We start from the raw sequence: 22,528 nt of genomic DNA, 5'->3' as shown, positions 1-22,528 counted from the left end.
AGGGATTGAACCTGGGTCTCCTGCATCACAGGCAGATTCTTTACCGTCTGGGCCACCAGGAAACATTGGGTATTAAAGTTGATTTATTCAATAAAATATTTTCCATGTTTGATAGGACCAAAGATAATCATTTGTTATATTTTTTTAGCTGAATGAATCTGCCTTTGACACTCAAATCACCAAGAAGATGGGATATTACAAGATGCTAGAGGTGATGTACTCTCGTCTTCCGAAAGATGATGTCCACTCCAAGGAATCTAAAATTAACCAGGTGTTCCACGGCTCGAGCATCACAAAAGGAAATGAACTTACAAAGACACTAATTAAGTAAGGTTTTCCTTAAGTTTAGATCGTAGTTAATTTTTTTGATGCATGTGTTTTTACGTATGTGTATGATATGAATACATGCTTGAATACTGAATTTTAATAGTTTTCCTGTGTACAGACTGTGTGGTGGTGGTGGTGCCTCTGTCCATGGGATTCTGCAGGCAAGAATACTGCAGTGCATTGCTGTTTCCTTCGCCAGGGGATCTCCCCAGCCCAGGGGTCAAACTTAGGTCTCCTGCATGGCGTGGCAGGCAGATTCTTTCCCACTGAGCCACCAGGGAAGCCCCTACAGAGTTCTTGGATGGAGTTAATTCAGCATGTTATTGGGCAGCATGTTTTATCCAATACACATCGTCTATAAAGAGTACAGCTTTTTCTTACTGTTTTTCTACCATTTCTTCTCCCTCAAGAGCTCAATATGTTTTCAGTGTATGATTTACAGTAAGGCGGGATTGAGTGTATTTTATTTTCTCTCTCATTTGAAACTGAAGGAGTGTTCAGCATTTCTAAGCAGTGGTTCTGTAAAGCATGGAATAGTCAGACATGTCGTCTCTGAAGCCAGCTTTCTGTATGGCTCCTGTCTTAGTGCTGAACACAGATGTGTAGGGTCTCACTCTGCAGAGTCCCCTCCACCCCGTGACCCCTCCTCATGTGTGTGCCTTGGGGGTGATGTCACCCCCAGGTATTGGCATCAATGAAGGTCTTGAGGGCCACATTTTTCCTTCTGAATCTAACCTCTGAGCACAGCCCTCGGGGCTGGCAGGTTCGTGCTGCTGGTCTCCTGGAGCCAGTGGTTGGGAAACATTGGGCTTGCCGGGTGGAGCCTCACAGGCCTCCTGGTGACAAGTCTTGCTGCCCTGTGGTCACAGCGACCATCCGTGTATTACTGGAACCTGATCGTTTGCTCCTTGGTCTGCAGCCCTGCAGAGGGTCCCCGTCCCGTAGCTGGGGGGTCCCATAGCTGGGGCGGTTCCTGTAACTGGAGGGGGCATGGAGGGGCAGGGGCTGTAGTCCCCTGGCTGGGGCGTGTGCACTTCTCCCGTCAAGGGCTGGCCAGTGATCCCTTCCGACTCTGAAGGCTGTGCGGAGCAGCTGGGAGCAGTGTAGACAGAGGGGCAGCTGTGTTCTGATGGCAGTGTGCTCAGGGGGGCTGGCCACTGTGGGCAGGGCAAAGACCGGGCTCCTGGGTGTGCTCAGTACTCCTGTCACTACTGCCACCCACCCTCCACACCCTCGCACAGACTTGGACTCAGTCATTCAGACCCGGCCTCTTGGAGCCCCGCCTGCTCCTCGAGCTGGGCCCCCACCCCAGCTTCCTGTGCAATACAGCCCAGGTGTGGGCGAGGGTGTACAGGGCAGTTCCCGCAGTGTGGACTGGAGCCGGGGGTGGACTGACCCCCACCCGGCCGCCCACAGGCTATGCCACGATGCCTTCTTGGAGAACATGGCTGGGGAGGCCCAGCTGCTGGAGCGCCGGCGGCTGTACCACTGTGCCGCCTACACCTGCGCCATTGCCCTCGTCCGCTGCGTCTTCACGGAGCTCATGTTTTACCAGGGCTTCCTGTTCAGCGAGAAACCGGAGAAGGTAGGCCCCTCTCGACCCCTGGCTGTGCTGCCTGGGTCCCGCAGGGTGGGGATAGGGGTGCCGCTGGGTCCCGCGGGGCGGGGTGGCGGGTCTCCTGGAGCCCAGCACGGATGTGGACGGCAGGTGGCTCTAGTGACATCAGCACCAGGCCTCTCCGCCACTGGGGCATCGTCATAGGACTCTTTGCATTTACAGAACTTGCTCATTTTTGAAAATCTGATAGACCTGAAGCGCTGCTACACGTTTCCCATAGAAGTGGAGGTAAGTGAGGCTGATCCTGGTGTTTGCAAGGTAAAAACACTTACCAAGGCTTGTAGGGAAAAACGTACAGGGTGCTGAACACTAAATGCCCTCTACTCAAGTCCGCTGTGAGCTGTAAACACAGATGGTTGCTTATAGTTCGAGCTCAGGTATAATCTCAGGCAGCTGTAAAAGGTTGGCCCTGACTCATGTTTTCCCTTAACTTGTAAAGGACAGAAAATGCCAGTAAAAGGAGCTGTTAGCACACATCCCTCGAGTGGTCTTCTGAGTAAGCTCCTATGGTCAGTGAGTTGAGGTTCACCCCATGCAAGGTTGGGCCCTGGTGGAGGCTCAGCCAGTCCTGGGCGCTGGGAGTGGGAATAGGTAGGGTGATGGGGAGGACGCTCAGTCTCTGCCGAGCTCAGCGGACGCTGGAGGTGCTGCAGCCTTTCACGGCCCAGGGCGGTGGACGGGCAGAGCAGGTGCAAGGGGAGACTGGCACTCTGTCCTGCACAACCGACCTCCACCCCATCCTAGTGTGGCTCGGCGGCTCACAAGCTCAGGTGAGCGGTTGCTCCCTGCCCTGTGCCCTTTTGGAATAAAGCTAGGACTGTTTTCTAGGCCTGTGTTCAAAGAACTAAGACATCACATAGTCACACTAGTCTTTGGGGCGCTCAGACACTGTGTGTTACCTATGAGTGTCTGGGAGCTCTGTGGAGCTCTGTGGTCTGTCATAGCTGTGCAGTCGAGGGCCTGAGGCTCCTGACCAGGCCTGAGGCTGGAGGAGCACCACCCGCTGAGTCCCAGAGCTGGAGGAGCATGGGCTCTCGGGGTCTGTCTCTGTGGGTGTTTTAGTTAGTTTTGCTTAAAATGAGTAACAGTGGTTTTTGTCAGATTGCTGCAAAAATAGAAACTATGTGACCCTGAGTCTAAAAAGTTTTAAATTGTCTGTTTTTGCCTAATAGGTTCCTATGGAAAGAAAGAAAAAGTACATTGAAATTAGGAGAGAAGCCAGGGAGGCGGCAAATGAAGATGCAGGTAGGACATTTCCAAAATGATGAGGAAGATTCCAGTATATAGATAGTATTTTAAATACCCCAGCCTTGAATTAGATTTGGAAATTTTTTATTTTCAAGTGGTAAATAGAATTGTACTTTGAAAGAAATGCAGTTAGTTAAAGCAGCATGGAAGCATCTCAGCGTAGCCAGAGTTCAGATCTGGTTCACTTTCTTAACACATGCAAGATTGGTGCGCTGTTTGCTTTTGGATTCTGCTTGTGTGTTACTCAGACTCGTCTCCCTGGGTTTGCTACAATGTCCCAGAAGGGGGGTCTTGGCCTCGAGGTCAGCGTGGCCTGCAATGCTTTGTGTAATGCCACTCTCTGAAGAGAGTTCTGCTAGCCTCTGTATTTACTTACTTGCCTGCATCAAGTCTTACTTGTGACGCTCAGGCTTAGTTGCTCCGTGGCATGTGGAATCTTAGTTCCCTAACCAGGAATTGAACCCGTGTCCCCTGCCTTGGAACACAGACTGTTAACCACTGGACCCCCAGGGAAGTCCCTGGCCTCCCTATATGGAATCAACCCTCTGTCCTTCCATGTGTTCCTGGTTTTAATTTCTGGCTTAATTTTTCTTCATGGCTTTTTCTTCCCCACCAATTCAAAGATAAAATTTGGACCAGTTTTCTAAATTCCTTACATACGTTGGATTAGTTATTTATCAGTAATACCTCTAGCCATGTTTATGTTAGGCTTTATGGGCAGAATGTGCATCATCAAAATTTTAAATGCAAGAAGTTCTGTTAGCATCACGTCCAAAAACTGGATCTAGTGTGACTTAATGTCTTTGTTTTTGCTGACGAGTAACTGCTCAGGGATTCCAGAGCACCTGGATGGTGGGTGAGGAGTATGGATTTAATGAAAGTATCCTAAATGCAGGAGTCACTTGATCTTCGAGACACACGTGTCTTACTGACTTGAGTGACGGTGGCTCATCCTCTTTTTCCTTCAGGTGGCCCCCAATACATGTCTTCACTATCGTATCTGGCAGACAGCAGCCTGAGTGAGGAAATGAGTCAGTTCGATTTTTCAACTGGAGTCCAGAGCTATTCATATGGGTCCCAAGACCCTCAGTCCAGCGCTGGTCATTTCCGGAGACGGGTGATTAAAGAGTGTTGTTGGTGTTGGGAAAGGAAGGGCACTCCAGGATAGTGGGGCCCCAGCCCCTAGTCCAGGCACAGGGTCTTAACGCCGCCAGCCCAGGGCGGGGGCAGTGGGGGGATGGGTCACATTCCCGGGTCCTCCCGGGGTCACAGTTGATGTCAGAACCGTGTGTCTGTCATCAGCGTTCCTGGCCCAAGCAGAACCTCCTTGGAGGCTGGGCCTCCAGGGAAGGAGTGTCTGGTGGTGGGGGTAGGCTGTGACCTTTTCTTGTCCAGTATGTCTTCTTGGAGTTTCCTGTGCTGCTTTTTCCTGGAAGTGATCTGTGCTGGGACACGTCCAGATCAGTTGCTCCGCCCTGTGTGTATGACACCTCAGTTCAGCATCCCGTGTGTAAAATGATTATTCCTGCTCTTTTTTTCTTAAAAAGGATCAGGAATTTTTTAAATTCTATTTTTGATTAAAATTTTGAGTCAGATTAAGTTCACAGAAGTCCTCAGTACTTTTCAAAGTACTGACAGCACAATAGGAGAACACATACCCTGTGATTATCCTTCAGTTGCTCTACTTTCTACAGAAAGTGGCAGCTGAGAATCATGGAGACTGTTGCTCTCAAGACGTGGAGTGTTCTGGGGCCACCAGGACACGTCTGAAGAGATGTGTGTGTAGAGAGCAACGGGTCTTCAGTGATGCCCTGACTTCGGTGTGACCCCAGAAGAGAGCCAGGCAGACAGGGGCGGGGGGACACTTCCTGAGAACATGAGGAAGATGAGAGGTCCCAACTATGTGCACTGTGTGACGGAGCAGACAGTCGGGTGCTCAACCCCCGCCACGGCCCCTCTCTCCCCAGGAGCGTCAGGACCCTGAGGGCCCAGGCGACGTGCTGGACCTGGACGTGGACGAGCTCAGCCAGCATGAGTGCATGGCCCCCCTGGTGGCCCTGGTCCAGCACATGCAAAGACTTGAGGCCGCGCTGCCCACAGAGGAGGTGTCTCTGCTCTTTCTGGTCTCACTCACCATGGCTGACCGTGACTGACCATGTCCTGTTGAACGAACATTTGACATCAAAGACTAAACTGAATTCCATCTCTTACACTCGTGATGTCTTGTCACTCGTGTCCTGCTTTGTCATTGTGTCCTAATGCCACTTTCTCACTAAGTAATATTGAGTGTGTTATTTCAGGGTTCAGTGCCAAGAAATCTTCCTCCTTGGATGAAATTTCTTCATGACAAACTGGGAAATCCATCAGTGTCGTTAAATATCCGTCTTTTCTTAGCCAAGCTGGTTGTTAATACAGAAGAAGTAAGTTATTTATTTCTTTAAAAACTCTTTTCAATTATATGCATCTCCTTAGAGAAGGAAATGGCAGCCCACTCCAGTATTCCTGCCTGGGAAATCCCATGGACAGAGGAGCCTGGTGGGCTACAGTCCACGGGGCCTCAGAGTTATACATGACTTAGCGACTAAGCACAAAAGCACATGTGAATCTACTTTTAAAAAACCCACAATAAAGGAAGACGTTAAGGGTCACAGCATGGCTTTATTCTCTGAATAAATTTGCCAGACTGTATTATTTATTTAGCATCATTTTTCTTTCATTTTCTTGTAAAACGTGTAAATTAACTTCTGCTGAGTTAGGAGTGGCCTTTGTTATGAAGTATGCGTGTCAGCAGGTTTCTTACAGCTGCCAGCCTTCTTGGTTTAGAGTAACAGAGAACATGGTGAAGAGATTCCTGGTAAGTGGGTGAAGAGTAGCCGACGTGTTTGCATCATGGCTCTGTTTATCTGTTGATCATTCGTGGCCCCGTCAGGAGGGGCACTCGGACAGGTTTATGAGCAATCCTAGGCTGACCTGGGAGGGGCAGGGGGTTCACATGCAGCTCAGGAGGAGCAAGTGCCAAGAGCGGGCCTCCCAGGCAGCAACTGGCGAGGCCTTAAGCCCATCGAGTGGTGACGGGCCCTTCCTCAGAGTCATACTTGACTTCTAGCTCCTGTGGCTCAGACAGCAGAAATGATGCTTTTGGTTCTGGAGCTGGAAACCTGAGGCCGGGGTGTCAGCCGGTTGGCCCCAGTGATGCGTGACCAGCTGCCGTGCGCCTTGGCCATTTCTTGGCCTGTGGACGGTCTTCTCTCGGCACCTGTCTCACGTGTAAAAAGTTCCCTTTTAATCCTTTTATCAAATGAAGACCCTGTCACTGGTTAAGTCCCCCGCTAATGACTCTTAACCTAATAATCTTCCAAGACCCTATTTCTGAATCAGGTCACATTACAGGTCCTGCGAGCTGGACCTCGGTGTCCTCTTGGGGCTCACAGTTCAGCCACAGTACTTGGGGTCATGTGACATCCAGCTCATGTTCCTGTAGTGCTGGCCTGATGGCTGGAGGAGAGGAGCTGGCGTCTAGTTTTTAGTTTGGCACGGGGGCTGCTGAGCTGTGCACACACGTGCGGTGTGAGGGGCCTGCAGTATTGCACACGTCCTGAGCTCAGGAACCTTTGGGGCCCATTGTCTTAATGGAACAAAAACATGGAACTTGTATTTACAATTCTTTTTAAAGTTTGAACTTTTATCCTTTTTTATAGTTTAATAATACAGTAAAGAAGTTTATATTTAAAATTTATAAACAAACCAGTAGACATACATGGAGAGTGTAAACATTATTTACCTCTGGGGTACTTGATCAAAAAGATTTGAGACCACACAGATTTAACTGTGAGCGTAGATTTGAAATCCCTGAGAAAACATTTGGAGAAAGAAGAGGGTGGCAGAGGGGAAGGAGGCCGAGAGTCTTGGGTTACACTCGGTCTGAGTTTCTAAAGTAAATTCAGTGGAATTTAGTGCGTGGAGATGCTCTGGATTTCAGAGACCTTGGGTGTGTGAAAAAAATTCGCCACCTGCATCTCGCTTTTATGTCCTCCTTTTCCAGTTCCCTTGCTTCTGTATCCAGTAAGAGTAGGGTCCTACGGCTGTATACTGTGCGGAGGGTGGGATTGGTGTAGAATGTTGTTACTACTCCAAGTATAGTTGGAGCAGACCTACGCAAAGAGCAGATCAGTTGGAATCCATCTCCTTTGAGCTGTGGTTTCAGGGCCCACGAGGAAGACTTCAGCTGAGAACCTTAATTGAATCGAGCACCACAGTCGTTGGCATTCCCGTCTGTTTTGAATTTAGGTAGAGTCGTAATACAGAAGGATGTTCCTGAACTCCCATCTTGGTTACTCAGCAGTTCTGATGTCTGACCTTTGAACTCTTGCCTAGGTCTTCCGGCCTCATGCAAGGCACTGGCTCGGCCCCTTGCTGCAGCTGGTGGTCTCTGAGAACAACGGCGGGGACGGGATCCACTACCTAGTGGTTGAGATCGTGGCCACAGTCCTTTCGTGGACAGGAATAGCCACCCCTGTGGTAAGAGCAGCTGCACCTCTGGTGCCCTCTCCCCGCGCGGCAGCCGGGACCCAGCCGCTGTGTGTCCTCAGCGTCTCCCGCCCAGATCCTGCACATCTGTGCTGTGCTGCTGCTGCAGAAGGCCTTGTTCTGCTCCTTCACTTCTGTCTGCTTTGCTTTGCTTTTGATAATTTCTCTGGCTTTGCTTTTATTTTTAAGATGTTGGATGTTTGTCCTGTTTTCTTACTGCTTTAGCTTGCTAGGAGCATGGACCCTAATAATTGGTTTATTAAACGTACATGTGAAATATCCAGCCAGGCTCCTCTATCCATAGAGGATAGAATACTAGGCAAGAATACTAGCGAAAATACGTTTCTTTCTCCAGGGGATCTTCCTGACCCAGGGATCAAACCCAGGTCTCTTAGCATTGCCGCCAGATTCTTTACCGTCTGATACACCAGGGAAGAATATTTTATTAGAAATATATGTAAAATAGATGTTGGCAGACCCTGAACATGAGGCCGAGGTCATGGTCTCCAGCATCCGTCTTGTGAGCCTCCCTGCTCCTGGTGGCCTGGTGTGACTTGGTGACCTCTGGTGTGATGATGACCCTCAGTGCCTGCGCTGTCCTGATGCAGGCTGTGGCATCCCCCAGCTCTCTGGTTCCACATGCTGGAGCTCTCTATTTGCTTACTGATATTGGCCTCAGTGGTGTGCAGAGTTCTCCTGGAAGGATGACCTGGCACATGCTTATTGAACAGAATATGCGCCCATGGAGCTGTCACACGTGTTTGTGTTGGAATGTGGCTATCCCATTTCACAGCAAGCCGAGTTTAACTGAGGAACCTCTGCAAGAGGTTGACTCCCGTGTCAGACATTCAGCTGGGCTAGGAGAGCTGCAACAGCCAGGTTGATCGTCACAGTGAACTCTCACCACTCGTTGCAATAGTCTGAGCAAGAGGCTGAAAGCAGAGGGAGGGTGTCCCCCGCCCCGTTCTGTGTACCTCATGGAGCAGCATCCTGGCAGTGGGTCAGGTGACCAGCACAGATCTGGGGTCACCTCGCCATTGAGGGAGTCCTAGTGGGAAGGCCCCAGCAGTTGCTGGGATCCTGGGGTTGGGAGAAGGTGGGGGCAAGGCTGGGTGCCCAGTCAGAGCAGGGAAGATGTCTTCAGGGACGCCATAGGGAGGTCTCAGCAGAGGCCCCGAGAGGCTGAAGAACACTGTACAGACCTGCAGGAGCGCAGCCACCCTCGTGTCAGGGCTGCCCTGGGGGTTCTGGGGGAGGCCCTCCAGGGGAGGCCTCTGTGTTACAGTCACGTGTCGTCTGAAACATCACGGGAGCTGGACTCCTCAGTACAATGCCAGCTTTGTTTTATAAACAGACTTCTGGGTTAAGAGATGCTTTCCCAGATGGAAATGCTACATATTTACATGAAATTTCTCTGCATTTTTCAGGGGGTCCCTAAAGATGAAGTGTTAGCGAACCGATTGCTCCATTTCCTAATGAAACATGTTTTTCATCAAAAAAGAGCTGTGTTTCGACATAACCTTGAAATCATAAAAACCCTCGTTGAGTGCTGGAAGGATTGTCTGTCCATCCCTTACAGGTATGGATTTACTGGGGTTTGCAGTATCCTTTAACTCGTCACACATTGTGCAAGGTTAATTACCATGAGACTTACTGACTTCAGGGCTTCCCTGGTGGCTCAGATGGTAAAGAATCTGCCTGCAATGTGTGAGACCTGGGTTCAATCCCTCGGGCAGGAAGATTCCCTAGAGAAGGGAATGGTTACCCACTCTAGTCTTCTTGCCTGGAGAATCCCATGGATAGAGGAGCCTGATGGGCTACAGTTCATGGGGTTGCAAAGAGTCAGGCATGACTGAGCAACTAACACACTAATGGACTTGAAGTGCTGGAAGGAAGGATGGTTCCTGGAGTGGAATCTACTGGTAGGGTGTGATGTCACTCATGATCCGCCCTCAACAATCTGCCTGCAATGCGTGAGACCTGGGTTCAATCCCTGGGTCGGGAAGATCCCCTGGAGAAGGGAATGGCAACCCACTCCAGTACTCTTGCCTAGAAAATTCCATGGACGGAGGAACCTGGTAGGCTAGTCCATTGGGTCGCAAAGAGTCGGACATGACTGAGCAACTTCACTTTTCTTCCTTTTCTCACCATCAACTGAGGGAGAATTAGGGCAAATAACTAGATTGTGGGAGATGCAGAGCTCCCCATCTCCCAGAGGCAGAGTAACTGGGTGTGAACAAAGTAATGGGAAGGAAGGGGTTTCTTACCCTGACAATCAGCTATGGAAGATCTTACTTCTGTCTTCCTGCTTCTTACACGTGACAACTTACACTGTTTCTTCACACTCATATTTCAGGTTAATATTTGACAAGTTTTCCAGTAAAGATCCTAATTCTAAAGACAATTCTGTAGGAATTCAGTTGTTGGGCATTGTAATGGCCAACAGCTTGCCCCCCTACGACCCAAAGTGTGGCGTGGAAAGTGTCCGGTAAGTGTCATGTTTTTCGCTTTGTTTCTTTTTTGGGTACAGCATACCTGATTCTGATTGGAGACTGGAATATGGTTTAATTTTGATAAATTTAAGGACTAGGACCCATATTAGTATTTCCACCTGAATTAAGTACTTGGGTTTAGAAATCATTTGGGAGAAGAAATATGTTAGTGGAGTGAATGAGGAAAGTGAGTTTTTAAAAACCGTATGGTTTTTTCCATGCAATTTTGGCAGACAGGGTGTTAGCTATTTCTGTTATTTTCTAAGCTGCCATTTTCAGCATCCACTTCTGAAAGCAGCCTGAGGTCGGGAGACCATTCACCACAGGGTGTGGCCACGAGGGGGCGCTGCAGCTCTGCCGCAGGCACAGCCTCCTGGCTCCTCATCATCGGGTAGGGAAGGGTCCACGTGGCGGGGCCTTAGCAGGACAGCCCGAAACTTCACAGAGAGGGGCTGGATCCCTGCAGAGCCGGTCACTCGGTCAAGTTCACTGTCTCTCTGGAAGTGTTCACTGTCCAGTTTGTCCTCCTGGGTCAGCCTACGGGGCTCCAGGGGCTTTGGCCGTCTGGTGTCATGGATGGTCGTGCAGCTCAGCACAGCATCAGCAGGAAGTGACTAACTTTCGGACAAGTGGCTTTGCTGATCCCCGGTCCTGCTGTCATGAGGCCAGGGTGCACCGCCCCCCACCCCCACCCCACCCCTGTGTCACTGTGTGTCCGCCTCCTGTTACATAGACAGCTTTAGAGGGGTCAGAAGTCAGGCTACTGCTGATTTCATTGCTGCCAGTGTCTGTATGGGGAGCTGTGCGGGTGGGCAGGGCCTGCCCAGGTGTCATTTGTCTGGGTGGGCGGGGAGGACAGTTGTGATACACTTCTGTCCGACAGCGGCTTCCCTGGTGGCTCAGCTGGTAAAGAATCCGCCTGCAATGCGGGTGACCTGGGTTCGATCCCTGGGTTGGGAAGATCCCCTGAAGAAGGGAAAGGCTACCCACTCCGCTGTTCTGGCCTAGAGAATTCTATGGACTGTATAGTCCATGGGGTCGCATACGACTGAGTGACTTTCACTTTTTGTCAGACAGCAGGACGGTTGCCCTGTGCTTACTGGCTCTCTGTGTTTCTTACAGGTACTTTGAAGCTCTGGTCAGTAACATGTCCTTTGTCAGATACAAAGAGGTGTACGCAGCATCCGCAGAGGTCCTGGGGCTTGTTCTCCGGTATCTCAGCGGGAGAGAGAAGGTGAGTGTGTGCACGTGGCATGAACGCCTCTCCTTCACTGTTGACTCAGCCTCGGTACTGTGTCCTCTGTATCAGGAGCCAGAGTGGGCAGTTTTTTTAAAGAGATAATTTTTTTTTAATGCCCAGAAACTTGGCAAACATTAAGGTTGTTAACCTGCTTCTTATTGTAAAGTCAGGACGTAAGCATTGGAGCAGCTTTCATTCCTCTGACCTTGGCATCAGGGACCACTTTGGAGAAACTGCCCTGGTGGAGCCTTGCTGTGGTTTGGGGGAGGGTAAATGGGGGAGCTGCCCCCCTTCCAGTTTCTGGCATAGTGCAGCTGAAGAGCAGGGGTGGCCTCTGACTTGGGCACCTGGTCTGTGCCCTGCGCCTCCCGCACCTCTAAGCACACAGTCCCCTCCCCGACCCGTGTCTGGAAGTCACAGGTTGTAACTCGGGGCTACTTGGCTGACCCCCATGAGTTAATGCAGGGGGCTCCCTGCTAGCGTCTTCAGAGCCTGTCACCCATGGTGACCGGACGCAGGGTGCAGACTGTCTAGAACGCCACACTGGACCAGTCCTTGGCCCTCTGTCATGCTCCGAGGGCACTCTCCCTCCCTTGCTGGGGTGTCACCCCGCCGGCCTCTCCTACAACTCGGAGTGTGGGCCCCTAGCTGGTCACCCATCCTCATGGCTTGAGAACTCCTCAGGCTCCTGATACCCAAATTTGTGTCTCCAGTCCCCTCCTCTTCTGCAACGAGACAGGTCGAGGAGAGGCTGGGGAAGCCAGGGGATCCTGAAGGCAGAACTGTCCCTCCATAGCATGTTGGAGCCTGGCCTATTTCACCAATTAGGCATTTATTTGGATTTAGAGGAAAAATTAAACTGAAAGGAAATAGGAACCCCCTCCCCGAGAAAATCAAACTTATAATTTATTTTAGGGATTGCCAGCTATTTTTATAAAATAAAAACATGTTTCAAATTCAGTATAACATTGTGATGACATGATTCTAATGCCCCTAAATGGTGGGTTTCAATTCACATAATATGCTTAGTTATCACTACTGGTGGAGCACATAATAGCAGATCGAAAGGTTAATCTCTCATGACTTAAGTCTCAATACAAATGGTACACCCTTTGGTTTGACATAGCTCTTTTCTGAGTGTAGAATGGTTGATTTAGTGTAAGATGGGGGAGCAGCGTGGGACACAGAAGTGGGAGTCATTTGTGTTCTGACCACTGACCAGCGCAGTTCCAGACCACGGGCTCTGGTCCCAAGCGCCCGTTGTGCTCCTCATTTCTCCCGTGGGGTCAGGGCCCCCTGTTCTGTGTGTGGGTGCTCCCTGGGGGTGCAGTTCTCGGGGAGCAGTCAGGAAAGGCCGGGCCTGGACGGCGGGCATAGGGAGACGGGCAGGCTGCCTGCAGATGGAGCTCCCTGAAATCCTGGTTTGTGAGAGTCTTTGACCAGAGACATGCACACTGACATAATAAAATACGTCTTTTTTTTTTCTTAAGATCTCTTTGATGTGGACCATTTATAAGGTCTGTTGAATTTGTTACAATACTGCTTCTGTGGCTTGGGAGTTCTTAGCTCCAAGACCAGAGATTAAACCTGCACCCCCTGCATTGGAAGGCATCCCAACCCCTGGATTTCGTGTGTCCTAAACAGCTTTCAGTCCCTGGTCTTTGTTCAGCCGCTCAGATGACTCGCTATCAGAGTCTTGGCGTCAGAAGGAAGTACAATCTTGATGGTTCTTTCACCTGATATGTGGCCGAGGCCTGGGGCACCTGCACCCATGGCTGCTGAGCCTCTGGTGGTGCCCAGTGGTCAGAGCCCCCAGGGCCTCCTTGAGATGGTGCTGTGGGTGGTCACCTCACTCTTCTCAGTTCCTCCGAGTTCCCACTTGTGTGTATTTGAAAGGAAACTTGGTCTTCCAGATGCTGGAGGAGTCTGTGTATGAACTGGTGGTGAAGCAACTGAGGCAGCATCAGAACACGATGGAGGACAAGTTCATCGTGTGCCTGAGCAGGGCCACGAAGAACTTCGCTCCTCTGGCCGACAGGTGGGGGGTCGTGTCCGCCTACCTGCTGGGGAGGGTCGTGAGCCGGGGTGGGTGGTTGTGTCCATCTGCCTGCAGAGAGGGGTCGTGGGGCGTTGTCACCACCTGCCTGCCGGGGACGGTCCTGGTGGGAGTCAGTGCCCCTCCGCTCACCGGCCCTGCCCGCCAGGTTCATGAACAGCGTGCTCTTCCTGCTGCCGAGGTTCCACGGCGTGATGAAGACGCTGTGTCTGGAGGTGGTGCTGTGTCGTGCGGAGGAGACCCCTGACCTGTACCTGCAGCTGAAGAGCAAGGATTTCGTTCAGGTCATGAGACACAGGTGAGTGGCCGCCACCTGTGCCCTTGGATGCAGCTGTTTGTTCAGCTGTCCCCTCAACTCAAGGGGACTTGTGAGCTATTGTGACAGGAGTGTTTGTTCACTTTGACACCAGACATTTGAGAGACTCCGTCTAGGGCTGTCCAGAGCTGTTTTCAGGTTCCAAATGTGTGGTTTTGAGTTCTGTACCTGTTTTGTCAGCTAAGAGGCTTCCATTATTTGTTAAATTTATTTGCAAAATGGTAACATGCTGTTAAGGTAAATGTTAACAGAGTGCTGCTGATGGCATCCCATGTTTTCCTCTCGCCTGTGTGCACACTTTTACATGGTGATAAACTGTCTTTGTGTTGATTTCCTCCAGTCAGCCTGGCTGAGTGTCTACTGTATATGGAGCATTCAGCTGGTGCTTATTTAAGGAGGAGGTGGGGGTGCCCCACATTGGACCCCAACTGCACTTAACCCCTGGTGCCTGACCAGCCCTGGAAACCATTTTTTAAAGTCATGAAATCCTTTCTAGGTAGCTTATTTTGTTTGACTTTGTCAGGTTTTTAAAAAATGAACTTTTTATTTTGGAGTAATTTAATTTTTACAGAAAAGTTAGAGGTACACAGAATTCCCACACACCTTTCGCCTAGCTTCCCCATCTCACATCATCACAGTGTTTGTCTAAACCAAGAAGGTAACATTAGTGCACTTCTGTCTATTTGAAGTTACCAGTTTCCTCATCTTCCTAGGATCCAGGTGGGACACTACATTGTTAATTTCCTTTTCATAATCTAGCCCACGATCATTATTTTCAAGAGTTTAATTTTTATGTAAATGTAGTGTTAGCTATAATAATAAAATTTGAAATACAGAACAGCACAGAGGAGAAAATGTTACCTGTCATATCTAAAGGTATAGTAATAACAGTTAAGTCTGTGTTTTTGGAAATTCCTCTTTTTATAGAGATGACGAGAGACAGAAAGTGTGTTTGGACATAATTTCCAAGATGATGGCACGGCTGAGACCTGCAGAGCTCCGGGAGCTCCTGAGCGCCGTGGTGGAGTTCCTGTCTCACCCAGCAGTGCTGTGCCGCGAGCGGATGTACACCATCCTCATGTGGGTCCATGACAACTACAGGTGAGCTCCTCCCTGACACACCTGTCCCGTCTCTTAGGGAGCATCTGGGTGCCTCCAGCAGTCTGGAACGACTATAATAAATGATAAGATATTTAAATTGTGTGGTTAATAACTGAAACAAGTTTGGTATGTTGAAATATATCTTCATCCTCATTCATTTTGTGAACCTGTGGGAAATATTCAGAGTGTGGTATTATTGGTTGAGCTAAAAGTGTACTTTGTTTTCCTTGTTTTCCCTTACAGTCTGACAAGGTTAAGGAAAGAACTCCTGGGATGTTTCCTCCTTGGGGACTGTGGTCCTGCTCCCCAGCTGGCCACCATGGCCTGGGACAGGGTGCAGGCCATAAGGAGTGGGTGGAAGTTGGGGAAGAGGCGGGTTTCGTTAGTTTCATCCAATCCATTGTTGGATTGACGCAGAGCAGCAGAAGGAGCAGTAATAGTTTTATTGTCTTGTGACTTCTCTCAGAGACCCAGAGAGTCAGGCAGATGAAGACTCGCGTGAAGTATTCAAGCTGGCCAAAGATGTGTTGATCCAAGGGCTGACCGACGAGAACCCAGGGCTTCAGTAAGTGCCCGTCCCAGAGCAGCTGGGTGGGCGGGTAGGCACATTCAGGACTCTTTCTGGGCCAGTGTGGGGTCTCTCTGAGGTGTCAAAGGGCCTTTGCTGTATTAGCCTTTCCTCTGCCTCTTGCTGGCATAAGAAAATGTGTTTTAAATCACATTAGAACCCAAAAGTCCTGGCACGTTACTTTAATATACAAGTCTTGAAAAATTGGTGTGAATGACGCTCTCTTGACTGTGCTGTGAGTTACAGCATCTCAGGATGAGAAACCTGTAATGAAAAGTGGTTTGTCACTCCACATTTAACTCCAAGTGAGCTCCCACTCTGCACATCAGTGTCAGAGGGCGTGCTGGAGGCCTTGGAAACCAGAGGATGCTGCAGTGTCATCACAGAGGCCCACGAGCTCACCATGAGCTCGTTATGTTACAGCAGACATGGCAGAAACCCTGACGATTCTGTGTGTCAGCTGACTTTCAGTGTACTGCAATTTTTAATTCAGTGAGCTTTTAAAAATTGTATTTGGATTTCTCAAACCTTCATAAATTATAAAGCCTGATCTGGTTTTTAACTTGTTTAATAGTTTGACTATTTTATGTTCACATTATGTTTTGAATATTTTGTGGCACTAATGTTTAGAGTGAATTGTCTTAGCAAGGCAATGAAAGACTATATATATAATTTCTCTTGGTGTTTTCTCAGTTTCAGAGTATGTAATGTAAAATTCCCATCTTTGCAAACTTCTGGGTAATAGAAATGAGAATAGAATGACCCAGCTTCTCACCTCCTGTTAAAGTATGCCAACATTCTGGAATATTTCCCCTTCAGCACGTACCTCATCTTTAGGCAGCTTACTTGTGGATGGAGGTCTGCATGTGGATGGAGTCCCAGGGCTGATCGCTGGTAGAAGAAGAGGATCTTCCCCATGGGGCACACGTAGAGGCCTCCTTCTCTTCCTTCTTCTCTGCCTTCCAGATTAACTATTCGGAACTTCTGGAGCCATGAAACTAGGTTGCCTTCAAATACCTTGGACCGATTGCTGGCCCTAAATTCCTTATATTCTCCTAAGATAGAAGTGCACTTCTTGAGTTTAGCGACAGATTTCCTGCTTGAAATGACCAGCCTGAGCCCCGACTTCCGGACTCCCCTGTTTGAGCACCCTCTGTCAGAGTGTGAGTTTCAGGTGAGCTCTGGCCCTGTGAGCTGACTTGCCCGCCTGTTGGCCAGCAGATTTTGTCCGCTGGTGTTAAATCCCTGCTTTTTTCTTTAATTAAGGTGTAATTAGGATTGTATCTGTTTTCAGTGCACAAGGTAGTGATTCTATATTTGTATATATTACAGAATTATGACCACAATAAATCTAGTTAACATCCATCACTGCCCATAGTTAGAGGTTTTAATCTTGTGATGAGAACTTTCAAGATATACTCTCTTAGAAACTTCACGTATACAAATGGTGTTACTGACTGTAGTCACCATGTGTACATCGCCCCCCAGATCTTACTTGCTTTACAACTGTAAGTTTGTGCCCTTTGACCCCCTTCACCCATCTCTACCACCCCTCACCCCTCGCCTCTGGTACCCACCAATCTGTTCTCTGTTTCTATGAGCTTTTTTGGTTTTGTTTTGTTATGTTTTTTGTTTTAGATTTTACGTATGAATAAGATCATGCAGTACTTGTGTTTCTCTCTGACTTATATCACGTAGCATAATACCTTCAGGGTCCATCCATGTTGTTGCAGGTGGCAGGATTTCATTCTTTTTCAAAGCTGAGTAGTAGTTCATCACTCTGTGTGTGTGTGTGTGTGTGTGTGTGCGCGCGCGCGTGTGCACACTCACCACACGTCTTCTTTCTCCTTTCATTTGCTGATGGAGGCCTAGGTTGTCTCCCTATCCTGGCTGTTGTAAACAGTGCTGTTGTGAACACTGGGGTGCTTGTGTCTTTTCCCATTAGTGTTTTTGTCCTCTTCTGATAAATACCCAGCTGTGGTTGCTGGATCCTCCGGTGGTTCTATTTATAATTTCCTGAGGAACCTGCACTCTGCTGTCCACAGTGGCCGCAGCAGGTTTCACGCCCACCCACAGTGCACAGGTGCCCTTCCCCTCCTCAGCTGCAGGTGACGCCTCACTGCGGCGTGATTGGCATTTCCCTGATGACTTGTGTGCTGGCTTCCTGATTTTACTTGGAATCCACACACATTCTTCCCGAGACGCCCACCTGCACCTCACCCCGCTTGCCCCCCGCCCTGCACACAGCTCACCCTCGTCCTCTCAACCTCCATGGAGGCGTTTCCCTCCACCGCTCGTGCAACACACCCTGGAGGTGCTCATTTGCCCCTCGGCCTGGCAGCACTGCTGATGGCCGCATGATGGCTCAGGGCGCCTGGAGCAGAGCGCCCCCACCCCATCCCCCCGTGTCCCCAGCATCTCCTAATCTGGACACTTGGCCGGGGGAGTCGGGGGAGGGGGTCAGAGGAGCCCAGTCATTCCCTGAGCGTGGCAGTGAGCCTCTGAATGCAGGATGTTAGGAGGAGAAAAGCACTTTTTCTCTCCAGTACTGATTGGTTTTATTTGTTGACAGATAATTGTTCTGTTAAAAATTTTAAATTTGAGAAAGTTGTTCTTCAGCTATTTCTTGCAGAGCTACATGGAGTATAGTAATGTTTGTGGAAAGGACTGTAAAGTTTTAAATAAAGCATTTGCATGTTCTGAGAAGGGCCGTGACCTCACCTGACCCTCCCTCCTGGCAGGAGTATACCATTGACCCCGACTGGCGCTTCCGGAGTACGGTCCTCACACCAATGTTTGTTGAGACTCAGGCCTCCCAGAGCACGCTCCAGGCCCGGACCCAGGACGGGTCCGTCTCGGCTCGCAGGGCGATGGCTGGGCAGGTCCGGGCCACCCAGCAGCAGCTCGACTTCACGCCCACACAGAGTGCAGGTACTGCCTCCGCTGTACGCGTGTCCTGCGTGCACGCCGGGGGGCCGTGACGGCCTCAGCAGCAGGAGGGAGGAGGGGCTGAGTCCCTGGGTTGTAGGTTCGGGGGTGGAGTGGCCACGAGGGGCCCTGGGGACAGAGGTGGGGACTGTTGTACAACCAGCGAACATGCTGGGCTCTTCAGAGTGCGTGACGTTGTCCATTGGACTTTCCGTGTTTTTACCACAATTAAAAAAAAGGGAGGAAAGCATAATTTCTGACTGGAGAAAACAAGAAATGTTTCAGTACATATAAGTTTTGGTTTGATTTTTGTCCAGAAAAATCTGTCCAGTGCATCCCATTTAAAACCGCTTGTCTCAGAAGCAAAGCAGAGCTGACCCAGATTCACTTACTGTGTTTGTAGTTCATTAAGCTGCTCTTCCTCAAATGGTTCAGCCATTTCCTTTGACCAGCAGACTATCAGTTGTAGAGTAAAATCCCCAAGTCATTTTTATGGAAATACTTCAGTGTTTTTTCCTTTGTGTAATTTTTTCACACTGTTCTGGAAATAGGACTAACTTGTCCAATTACTGTGGGGCTTTTAGACACTGACGTTAGCGATCACAGACCTTGGTGCCGCGTAGACGCAGTGTCATCCTGACGAGCATGTGGTGGTCTCCCTCGTGCCCACAAGGACAGGCGGTCCGGCCGCTGGGCCTTCCTGGGGATGTAGTGGCCCACCCTGGTGACTGCGGGCAGCCCTGCTCTCGAGTGGCAGGTCCTGGCCAAGGCGCCGGCCGAGAGGCACTGCTGTGACCCGCGCGTCGTGTGTGTTTGCAGGGGGAAGAGTGCTCTCCCACTGGCTGACGGCGGGCAGCACAGACCCTCTGGGCGATAGCCTGGCCCCCACCGCCGAGGCCTCATCTGCGTCCCTACTGTTTGCCCACAAGAGGCCCGAGAGGCCCCGGGGGACACCCCTGAAGTCCGTGGGGCCTGAATTTGGGAAGAAGCGGCTGGGCCTCCTTGAGGATGAGGTGGACGACGGAGCACAAGGTAAAAGATCACTGAGCTGTGTTGAAATGCCTGCCTCCGCAAACTCATGACTGTTCCTGAGTCCGGGTGGCCTGCATGGAGCCCAGCACCGTGTGGGAGCCTGGTTTGGGGTCCAGAAAGCGGTTGCCTGAACTGGGCTCGGGCCCTCACTCAGGGCCCCCAGGTGTCTAGGGGCCATGGTACGCGCAGGATGGGGAAGCTGAGTCAGAGAGAGTTCAGGTCCGGGGACTGGGGAGGGTCAGGCAGGCCTGAGGGCTGGAGTGAGGATGCAGACATTCAGCTCACCGGGGCTGGGGGGTGCGCTCTGGGAGGAGCCCCGGCCAGATGCCCCCCAGACTCGCGAGAAGCCCCGACAGCCCAATCCCCCGGGGCCGCTTCCCCGGCCAGCCTCATCCGCTCAGCCAGGCCCTCAGTGTTGCTTCCACAGCTCCAGTTGGCGTTACTGTGGCCCCCTTTCCTTGGGGTCTTGGTCACTTTCTCTCTTGCCTGCCCCCTCCCCCCGCACTGTCACCAACGTCCTGAACAGGTCTTGCTGCGGCTTGGGTCACGTGGGGCTTCTCTCCTTTCTTGTGCAGTCACTGTTCATGGGTGTTAATGACCTCAGTTTCTTTTTTTGTTGAAGTAGAGTTGTGTTGATTTCTCCTGTATGGCATAGTGATTCACCTGCATGTATGTGATATATATATGTTCTTTCTCATTAGGAAACGGGTTCCCCTTTCTCCCATGGGTGGTTTTGCCGATAATTTCCAAACGTCAGTTTTCTCTTGTAGGAATTCCATCTTGACTGTCAGACCTGAGGGATTTTCCCTTCTTACCACCTCTGCTCGGCTCTGGGCCCAGCATTACCTTCTGACTGTGCTTGTGCATGATGACGTCCAGTCTCTAGTTCCCATGAGCTTCTGTGCTCTCGGAAAGTCCCTTCTGTGCCCTGTTATAGGACCTACTCTGCTCCTGTGATAAAGGGTCATTTAAAAAATTTTTTCCTAGATGGTCTGCTTTCAACATTTTCTCCCCCCCGTTGCTTTGGTTCCTATTTTTCTTATTTGAAGCTTTGCTCAAACGTCTGCTGACTTTTGGCTTTTGCTGTGTCCAGGTAGGCGATAACCAGGGTTGGGAGGGGTAGCTGCACTCTGGGTGTGCTGACTGGCCTCACCAGACGTGGAGACCCCCGTTTTGTGCTGGGTGGTCCCCCTCCAAGGTCAGGTCTCCCCGCTCCCGCCTGCATGTACAGGCCTGGTGCTGGGGCAGCCCTGGGTTCCTCACTGGTCCCGGCTGCGGGGGCTCTGCTCCATCTGTGTGACCCCATACCCCCAGCCTCAGTCTCGCATTCCTGAGCCCCCTCTTTCCCCGAGACGTCTGAGCCCTGCCTGCTTCCTCTGTGAAGCCTCAGTTCTCCAGCTTCCAAAACTGTGCTTCACAGGCTTAGGTTGTTCTGGAAATAGAGCTGCGGGGAGTAGGAGATGGAGACGAGCAGATACCTCACTTCATGTCAGCAATTCTGGGGAGGAGGGGACGGACGTCAGCCGCCCATAACCAACCTGCTGTCTGTTCTTCAGGTCCAGATAATCGTGTAGAAATACTGAGATTACGCAGACGATTTCTAAAGGACCAAGAAAAGCTGAGTTTGATTTATGCCAGGAAAGGTGTTGTTGAGCAAAAGCGAGAAAAGGTCTGTACCCATTTCTGGAATTTGGTCAGAAATAGCTGTTTTTGTCACAGGATGTGTGCCCAAGAGATGTCTTCCTGGCTGGCCTAGGCCGGATTGCAGAGATCGCCCATGTGACCCCACCTCCAGGTGTCCGCTAAGCCCCACTGCTCTGCAGTGGGGTGGGGGGCGCTGTCCTCTCTGGACAGATGGGCCTTCTGCACAAGGTGGAGACCAGACCCCCTCGCCCCCGGTGCCCTGGGGTCTGTTTCCCAGGTGCAGTCCCCGCAGCCTCGAGGCCACAGCCCTAACGCCATGGCTCAGGACAAACAAACTGGGGGGCTGTGCTCCTGGAGGCTGGTGGGGGGCGGGATGAGGAGTGTGGCCAGTCCTGAGCTGCCCACTGCATACACACATGTGGCATGAATGGATGGTTGAACGTTTCTCCCAATGTGGAAGTAACAGCAGAAGTTGTTCAGCCCTAGAGTCAGTGTGAGATACAGATCAGTGATGTTGACAGGCTGTTCTAGCACTGGACTGTGGGTGAGACCCTATTATAACCCACAGAGATGATGACAGGCTGTTCTAGGACTGGCCTGTGAGTGAGAACCCTGTCTCCATTGTGACTTAGTTTAAATCCTCAGCCGCTTCACTTCCAAGTCCGAGTGTGAAACAGTCAGAAGATTGCACTGTTTCTATGGAAAAACTGGACTTTCCTGTATGTCTGTAACCACAGCACTGCAGGCCGAGGGCCGGTCCCAACCAGCCTCGAGGCCTTTGCTCCAGCCTCCTCATTAAGCCTGAGTCCTGCCTGGGCTTCTTGAGGGGACAGGGCAGGAGTGGGATAGAGGCACTGGGCTGATCCCGGAGGGTCTCAGGAATGGAGGGGTTGTGGCCTGGGGCCGGGGGCAGCCTTGCTGGGTGTTGTCACCGCTCTCAGCAGAGGCGTTTGAGGGTCCCCTCTGCTCTTGGAGCTGCAGAGCAGTGTGCGGCAGACGGAGAAGCTGGGCAGCCTCAGGGGTTAGCCGGGACGTATGCATGTGAGGGAGTGCTCTGCGGGGGAACCAGGCCCAAAAGGGGAACAGGACCTTGCCAGGGGAACAGGTCACTGCGCGGGGAATGGGACCTGAAGAGGGAACAGGGCCCTGCAGGAGGAATGGGGCCTGAAGGAGGAAATGCCAAAGAAGGGACCAGGCCCCACGGGGGAATGGGGCCTTGTCAGGGGAACGGGTACCCGCCAGGGGAACGGGGCCCAAAGGGGGAAGGGCTGCAGAGAGCAGGGCCAGCAGGGGCCAATGGGCCCTGTAGCCAAGGTTTGTCTTCAGAGTGAAAAAGAAATACAATCCTCTCATTTGTGGGTTGAAAAAGTTTTAAATTAAGTTCTCTGATTTCAGAGAAACTCAGATTTCTTTGTAATAGATCTTTAAATA

General features: G+C 50.8%; 1 protein-coding gene across 3 annotated transcripts in view; it reads left to right on the top strand.

Moving 5' to 3' along the window:
* PRKDC (protein kinase, DNA-activated, catalytic subunit) overlaps positions 1-22,528 on the top strand; it is a 126,464-nt gene that overhangs the window by 66,493 nt on the left and 37,443 nt on the right. For all 3 annotated transcript variants that reach the window (XM_043483129.1, XM_043483128.1, XM_043483130.1), the window contains exons 42-60: positions 149-327; positions 1,744-1,912; positions 2,108-2,173; positions 3,118-3,190; positions 4,162-4,310; positions 5,161-5,298; positions 5,494-5,613; positions 7,568-7,711; positions 9,148-9,299; positions 10,077-10,208; positions 11,335-11,446; positions 13,366-13,490; positions 13,657-13,806; positions 14,752-14,925; positions 15,392-15,490; positions 16,460-16,667; positions 18,235-18,424; positions 19,241-19,453; positions 21,010-21,122. In XM_043483129.1, the coding sequence (XP_043339064.1) occupies positions 149-327; positions 1,744-1,912; positions 2,108-2,173; positions 3,118-3,190; positions 4,162-4,310; positions 5,161-5,298; positions 5,494-5,613; positions 7,568-7,711; positions 9,148-9,299; positions 10,077-10,208; positions 11,335-11,446; positions 13,366-13,490; positions 13,657-13,806; positions 14,752-14,925; positions 15,392-15,490; positions 16,460-16,667; positions 18,235-18,424; positions 19,241-19,453; positions 21,010-21,122 (2,706 nt within the window). The remainder of the gene's footprint in view (positions 1-148; positions 328-1,743; positions 1,913-2,107; positions 2,174-3,117; positions 3,191-4,161; positions 4,311-5,160; positions 5,299-5,493; positions 5,614-7,567; positions 7,712-9,147; positions 9,300-10,076; positions 10,209-11,334; positions 11,447-13,365; positions 13,491-13,656; positions 13,807-14,751; positions 14,926-15,391; positions 15,491-16,459; positions 16,668-18,234; positions 18,425-19,240; positions 19,454-21,009; positions 21,123-22,528) is intronic.

The sequence above is a fragment of the Cervus canadensis genome, chromosome 12 (genome assembly GCF_019320065.1).
Source record: "Cervus canadensis isolate Bull #8, Minnesota chromosome 12, ASM1932006v1, whole genome shotgun sequence".
NCBI classification, from domain to species: Eukaryota; Metazoa; Chordata; class Mammalia; order Artiodactyla; family Cervidae; genus Cervus; species Cervus canadensis.
This window is presented reverse-complemented; position numbering and strand designations above follow the sequence as displayed.